The 7,665-nt window shown below is 36.2% G+C and overlaps 1 protein-coding gene across 2 annotated transcripts in view; it reads left to right on the top strand.

Annotated features, from left to right (window-relative positions):
- The first annotated feature begins 3,555 nt into the window (after positions 1-3,555).
- LOC113078159 (PHD finger protein 19-like) overlaps positions 3,556-7,665 on the top strand; it is a 40,862-nt gene continuing 36,752 nt past the window's right edge. Inside the window, exons 1-4 of one of the 2 annotated variants that reach the window (XM_026250475.1) lie at positions 3,556-4,805; positions 5,016-5,100; positions 5,279-5,377; positions 7,158-7,319. In XM_026250475.1, the coding sequence (XP_026106260.1) occupies positions 4,591-4,805; positions 5,016-5,100; positions 5,279-5,377; positions 7,158-7,319 (561 nt within the window). In that variant the 5' untranslated portion in view covers positions 3,556-4,590. The remainder of the gene's footprint in view (positions 4,806-5,015; positions 5,101-5,278; positions 5,378-7,157; positions 7,320-7,665) is intronic. The other variant, XM_026250474.1, reaches the window with a different exon arrangement.

The raw sequence follows: 7,665 nt of genomic DNA, 5'->3' as shown, positions 1-7,665 counted from the left end.
GTGGTAAAGTATTGCATTAACAAGCGCAAGGTTGGGGGTTCGATTCCCCAGGAACACATGATAGGTAAAAATGTATAGCCTGAATGCACTGTAAGTTGCTTTGGATAAACGCATCTGCTAAATGCATTAATTTAAAATGTGTTTAACGTTCAGAGTAACATTTAATAAACATACACAGTTTCTAGTGTAGTCTCTACTGTGTGACTGGGGCATTTCCTCTGACAGAAGCAGACTAATTTCACCTTAGCAGCTTGGGAGTGAATGTCAGCTGAGGTCAGCTCATTAGCTGGTAATTGACTAGGTAGGCCAAGAAAAGATCCCTAGGTAAAGTTTTTTTTTTTTAATGTGTATATTGCAACTGTCACATTTGCCTTGCTTTTAAATATTTGCAAATGTGACAATCTCAGGCCTGGATGTAATAATGAGGCTCTCAAGTGATGGATGTTTCAAGAATGTTGTGAAAATATAGGGCACTGAATAGAGGAATGGAGAAATTTTGCCTTTTTCTGTGATTCTCCTGGAGTATGGAAACGAAAATGGTTAATATCCAGCAATCATGCAACATTCATTTTCATATAAGATGACAGCAGCCTCCTTTTTTTTACTTTTTATTTCCTAACATAACTTCATAAATCCTGAAATATTATAAGATTGGAAATGAAAGAACTCAGCTTTTTAGGAGTTTGCATTAAGGCAAATAATAATAATAATAATAATTTTGCCAATATTCATTGAGTTGATTTTCCAAGTCATTGTTGATTTATAAATTATTTAAAATTATATTTAATAAAATTGTGACACCCAGGAAATGACACCAGTTACTGTGTATTTTTTAGTTCATCCTCGTAACACGATTGATGGAAAGTCCCTTAGTAATAGAACAATAACTTTTGAAAAGGTTACTAGCTCTGCAAAAGGGACATTTCACACCGAATTCTATTAAAACTGAAGAACATCTGCCAAAACACCTTGTAAAATAATAACAGCGAAAGCTTTATTGCAACAGCACAAAAAAAAAAAAAAATTCCAATATGCTAAGCTTTTACTCTTCCAATGGTTTTTTCATCTGATCAAAAATACAGTTTTTAAATATTATAACATTTGAAAATAAGATTATAACATTTGATCCTTTATAAATCATTCTAATATGCTGATTTGCTGCTCAATTATTGTCAGTTATTATTGGTGCTCATTAAAAATAATTCTTATAATTATTGAATTTGAAAACATTTTAAATGGTAATAATATGTGACATTATTACTGTTTTTCTGATATATATATATGCCTTGAAGCACTTTTTTATTTCAGTATGGTACTCACATTCATGACTTTTTCCCCCTTTTTTTGTGAGAATCAATCATGTATAATCTCTTATGTGTGGTGAAAGGGAATGACTCTGCAGGTTCTTCCAAGAACATAGTTGCATTATCTGTGTTTCAGGAAGTGTTAGAATGATGTGCATCTACTCAGCAGAACTCAGGACCAAAACCAAGTGAGGGATGCCTCAGAAGCGAGAGCCGTGCTGATGGAACGCTTCAGATATTCAACACTCAGCAAGTCATAAACAGATCTGGCTTCTTATCTTCATCCCCCAATATCCTTACGCCTACTTGTCTTCCACACAGACAGATTTACAGAAGATGCTTCCCGATACTTTGCCTCTCTATTTTCAGCTCACTAGATGCCATTTGGGGCCTCCTGACCAGCCCGATCGATAAGGCCCATCGCATTTTAAGCTTTTGCATCATGAGGTTTCTGTATTATTGAATTGCATCTTCTCACAGTGATTCATGAGGGTACAAACATCTTCTTTTTTCACAGAAACCTCTCGGCCCCTCACCAGCCACCTGCTGCAGTCATTTTGATGCACTGGTCCCTCATGTGATTGCTGTTTAATGAAAAACAGGCCAGCATAGCCCTGCTCTCCTATTACAGATTAATTGATTTGAGGTGAAGAATGTCCCTTGTAGAGGTGAATAGTTTTACCCGAGTCATTAATCCCCTCAACCAGATATTGAAACCCCCCTGACTGCCCTCTTTAGCAAAAATGATCTCCCTTGATCTCTTTCCCTCACTCTCTTATCTTCTAATCAGCTGTCCTTCTGATTTGGCTCAGTTTAAGATTCATATGTATCATCTCATAATGTTTCACGGACCATCATTCACTATTTAGCAGCAATTATCTGCAAATTTAGAAATTCATATTTGGCAAAGCAGTGACATTTACAGGTTGAAGTGAAAAAAATAAATAATTCTGGAGCCCACTGCACAGTAAGGAAATGTGACCGTAAGCTCAATGACTAGTCTTATTGTGAAGTTTTTGTGACTTAGCTTGATATTTCAACTGGAGATTCCTGTCTGTGTAGTGAGCAAATGCAAGGGTCTTCTGAGGGTTTTTCCACTTTCTCTTGAAACGAAATGATGTTCATATGGTTAACAAAAATCAATAGTATATTCTCTAGGCGAGTGGATGGTGCTTAAAGGGATAGTTCATCCAAAATTAAAATCTGTTATTAATTACTCACCGCCATGTTGTTCCAAACCCGTAAGACCTCCATTTATCTGCGGAACACAAATTAAGATATTTTTGATGCATCCCGAGGGCTCTCTGACCCTCTCATAGACAGCAAGGGTACTGCCACAATTAGCATCCAGAAAAATAGCAAAGGACAATGGTAAAGTAATCCATGTTACATCAGGGGTTCAACCATAATATTGCGAAGCTATGAAAATACTTTTTGTGTGCAAAAGACAAAAAATTAAAAAGAAAAAAACAAACAAAAAAACATTATTAAACAATTTGTCTTCTCCATGTCACCCTAGTGCCAATTTGCAGAGTATACACTGAATGCAAACAGTGTATGCTGTTCTGTGTTAGTTGCATCATATGGTTATGTTTTCTACACTGTCTGCGCTTTGATCTGAACAAAAAACAACATATCTGCGTGGCGTTGCTAACACAGAACAGCATACGCTGTTTGCATTCAGTGGATACTCTCAAAAATGGCACTAGGGTGACACGGAGGAAATTAATTGTTGAATAAAGTCATTATTTTTGTTTTCTTTGCATTCAAAAATTATTCTTGTAGATTCGTAATATTATGGTTGAACGACATGAGGGTGAGTAATTAATGACTGAATTTTTTATTTTTGGGTGAAGCATTATTACGTGAAGCATTAAGACTTTAGGACAATTATGAAGTCAAATATTCCAAATGTGAATGTCAGAGATTCAAACATGATGACAAATGAATGACACAGCAAAGTGTCTCACTGCATGGGGTTCTGTGTTATTCATCACCAGGAGAACCACATTTGGTCAAAATCGAATTTAATTAATTAATTAAAATAATAATTGCTTAATTTTACAAACTGAAATTAGCATTTTATATAATAGTATAATATAATAGAGCAGTATAAACATAATGATAGCCTAATACACAATGATCAATAATATATTTTTTAATAAATTGTACTGTTATTCAATAAATTTGTTATTATCAGTGTTATCAATATTATTAATAATAATACTTTATTATGACCTATCATTTATATACAGAACACGAAAAAATACTAAGGTCAAGCATGATAATCAAAATAGGAAAACAGGATGAAGAGTATTTAAATATCTAAGGAACTGACACTTTAAAGTAATAGCATAATACATTTTTTTTTCTCTCTCTCTCTCTCTTTATGGCTCTGTAATTTATGACGTGTCAGACACGCCACTTTTATTATTAACAGAGACTGGTGAGCAAGAAAAATACAAACAGTCGCGTAACGTGTCCACCACACTGGAACCACAGGTAGTTTTTCAAACTGGGACTTTCCGTGTTACGGATATGACGGCCAAATTCTGAGAAAAAGAGAGAGAGAGACAGAGAGAGAGAGAGAGAGAGAGAGAGAGACTACGAGGCTGTGGCTCAACACCTAGTGTGCTTCCTACCTAGACAACACTTTGGGCATCGTTGGCGCGCTCCTTAATGGCACTGTTGAAGTTACGGGAAATCAGATTCATTGATTGGTTCTCGGCTCATGACGAATCCGACAGATTTTACACATTTAGTGAAACTGATTCATTGCAAATATTTGTTAACATAAATATTCTATCTTGTCGAGTCAGCCTTTGGCTGCAGCGTCGAATATGGTTGTTTTAGATTCTCGACGCCATAACGGTGAAAAACAGTTCAGTCTAATAAAAACCTGAAGGTCACTTCTTTTGAACATATACGTGGACGCTATGTAGGCGGGGTCAAGATAGTCAACCGCTTCCCTAGACAGCACTTCTGCTTTTTCTTTTAGTACACTACTAGGTCTGAAGACACAGCCACAACGCGCTTCTGTCACGTTCACATATCATTTAACAATGACTTAACCACTTTTGTCTGTCTCTTATTATTTCGTAAGCTTTTTCCAATTATAGGCTAACTATCAAAATCTGTGATAAGTGGGCGGAAAAACAGCGCAAAATATTTCCGGGGAACCCCGTGGTGGTTTTATACCGTGGGTATATCACGCAAAAAGTAATAAGCATATCAATATGTCATCATAACGTACTGTGTTTGGTCAGACAGTTCATCTAAAACCTCAATGGCTTCGGCATCAGCTGTTTCACACCCGTCGTTAAACGGGGCTTCGTCCACACCGGGTGAGAACGAGTACCCGTCGGGTTTCCCTCAGAGCATCTGCGATGAGGTCCCGAAGGAGAAGTACTTGTGCAGCAACTGTAATAATGTCTTGAATAAAGCACGTCAAACGGTGTGCGGTCACCGCTACTGCCTCGCGTGCGTTAACTGGCTGGTCAGGTAAGAGAACCGTTCAAGTAGAGCAGCCGATTTGGGAGTAATTGTTATTATCATTTGTGTGGCATATAATCACTGTGCAATGAATAGCTAACTAAATACTAATTATAAAAAAAGATAAAGAGATGCTGATATATATATATACATATATACTTTTGCTAGTTTATAATAAAATATTATGAATGAATGCTTTTATTTCACTATTTCATACAGAAACAACAAGGACCTTGTGTGCACAAAATGTAAAGAAGAGGACCCCAGTGTAGAGAATGACACCAGTGTACTGACTTTTGACCAAGTAATGAAAACTCTCTTGTCTGTCTGTCTGTTAGTGGATAAAATATGTGATGTTGACAGAGGCATCTTCACATTCACGTTTCTTATAAAGGTCTGTCAAAGGTCTGATTCTGACAGTGGATTCATTGTGACTCATGTTTGGAAAGTTATCACTATCTCCCCTCTTGTTTAAACCACAGTTCTTCAATGATGCGGCTATTAATAAGGAAATTTTGGATCTGAAAGTTCACTGTGCCAACCAAGGCTGCCCCTGGAGAAGCACCCTGAAGAACTTTGAGGTACTTTTCTATAGAAATTCAGCTATTTACCATAATGAAATGTAGTATAGTACTCTTATTCTCTATCAGTGATGTCGTAAGTTAGTTGAATGGATCTGAAATGTTAACACTATTTAATCAGATGAATGAGCAAGACCTTTGTCAATTTGTGAGATTTTCTTCTAAATTATGTATTTATTTATAGCATGGGAAATTCTTTTTTGAGCTTCACAGGTTATGGATGTGAGCCACTTCACGAGCCATCAGATAAAGTCTAAACGCTTTCTGCTGTAGTTTAGATTAGAACATTGAGCTAATATATGTAAGTCCAGAGATCAGGGCTGTTCACGGGCTGCTACACATTCATATAAAACCTATAAAGCTATTGAGAACACTGTAATGCTCTCAAATTTCAGTCAAAATCGATGTGGATTATGGGGCTTGTATCGATCACATTAGCAACCGTGGCTTTTCTGTTGTCACATTGTTAAATCACAGGAACTCATTAAAAAAGAGCTGCATTTCATGGCAGGCAGTCCTACTCGGTTACAACCACAAGATGCTATTTTACGGGAATCCTTGCATGGTGGCTTTGTGGTCATTTCATAACATGTACCAGCCATTAAGGCATTAATCATGGAGCTGTAGTGCAGATGCTGTCCAGTGTAGTGAATCAAACTGATAGAGCAGTAACAAACTCCTACTTATGGATTTGAAAAGCCTTTTGTACAACTTTTAGAGGTCAGTGTTTTGTCAAGTAAAATCTTCTATGGCTTTGACCCTCATGGCTGCCTAATGGAAGTCTTTTGTGTTTTAACCTTCTTTCTGTACTCAAGAGAGTCGAAGCTCACTGTTAGAATAGAAACTTGTATCTTGGACTTTAGATATTTTTTTCAATATAAACTATATGATCAAAAGTATAATAAGTTTTAGAGGTTAAGTGTATAGAAATAAAGTATAGCATTATGTCATTTGTATTTAATTTTTTTTATTTAAATGTAATTTACTCACCCTCATGTTGTTTCAGAACTTAATGCGGTTATTTTATTTATTTCTTGGCTCTAGAAATCAGATGTATTGTAGAATCTTTATACAGCTTTTTATTTTCATACAATGACAGATTATAATGACCACCAAGCTCTAAACACCATTACTAAAGTTTACAAATCACATAATAAGTTTAACGATAACCTAATAAGACAAACAATTAAATAAATGTGAGGAACTGAACTGGCATGGTGTTTTTCTATTTCCCCCCTTTTTTTTTATAAACATTTTTGCATAATCATTATGAATTGTCCCTGTAAGCAAAAGAACTGCATGAAGATTCTTGGATGACAAAAATCGTTTTGTTTTCAACAGAAAAAAAAGCATACCGTATTTTTCTGAATATAAGTCGCACCTGTGTATAAATCGCATCTGTTAAAAAATACGTCATGATGAGGAAAAAAACATACAGTATATAAGTCGCACTGGACTATAAGTCGCATTTATTTAGAACCAAGAACCAAGAGAAAACATTACCGTCTCCAGCCGCGAGAGGGCGCTCTATGCTGCTCAGTGTAGACTACAGGAGTATAGAGGAGCATAGAGCGCCCTCTCGCGGCTGTAGACGGTAATGTTTTCTCTTGCTTCCTTTCTCTTAGTTCATTTCTCTTGGTTCATGTCAAATAAATTTTGATAAATAAGTCGCACATGACTATAAGTCGCAGGACCAGCCAAACTATGAAAAAAAATGTGACTTATAGTCCGGAAAATACGGTAAATATTTAGATTTACTGTTCAATTGCTCATTCAACAGGACCACCAGAGTCAGTGTGAATATGCCCTGATCCCTTGCAACATTGGCTGTGGCATCATGGTGCAGAGGAAGTCACTGGCTACACATCTGGACAGTGGTTGTCCCAACAACAAGACCTCGTGTCCCTCTTGTGCAGGTGTCCTGACACCAAAAGAACTCCAGGTAAGGTTAGAAAATGACACTTTAGAGATTGTCTATGCTACAAAAAATTATTTTCCTAATCAGTATTTCTGTATTGAAAAATATACCTATATATAAAAATAGCCCTAATTCAAGATCATTTCCATGAAAAGAAGACATAAACATACTTTGCTTCTCAGGGAAAGTATGTTTGGATGTTTTACTGGAAAACAGTTATAGAATATGTCTCAATGTACAAACAGCAATATATTCGAGCATTATTGAATCATATATACATGAATGATACATGGGTGATATTGTGTGAAATGGCCTATAAGTCCAAGATATTCGGCCTCTTTCGTTGATGCTAGAGTGGTTCTGGGTCAGC

This window comes from Carassius auratus, unplaced genomic scaffold (assembly GCF_003368295.1).
Source record: "Carassius auratus strain Wakin unplaced genomic scaffold, ASM336829v1 scaf_tig00024441, whole genome shotgun sequence".
Lineage (NCBI taxonomy): Eukaryota > Metazoa > Chordata > Actinopteri > Cypriniformes > Cyprinidae > Carassius > Carassius auratus.
The sequence above is the reverse complement of the archived record's forward strand: the minus strand, read 5'-3'. Positions and strand labels throughout refer to the sequence as shown.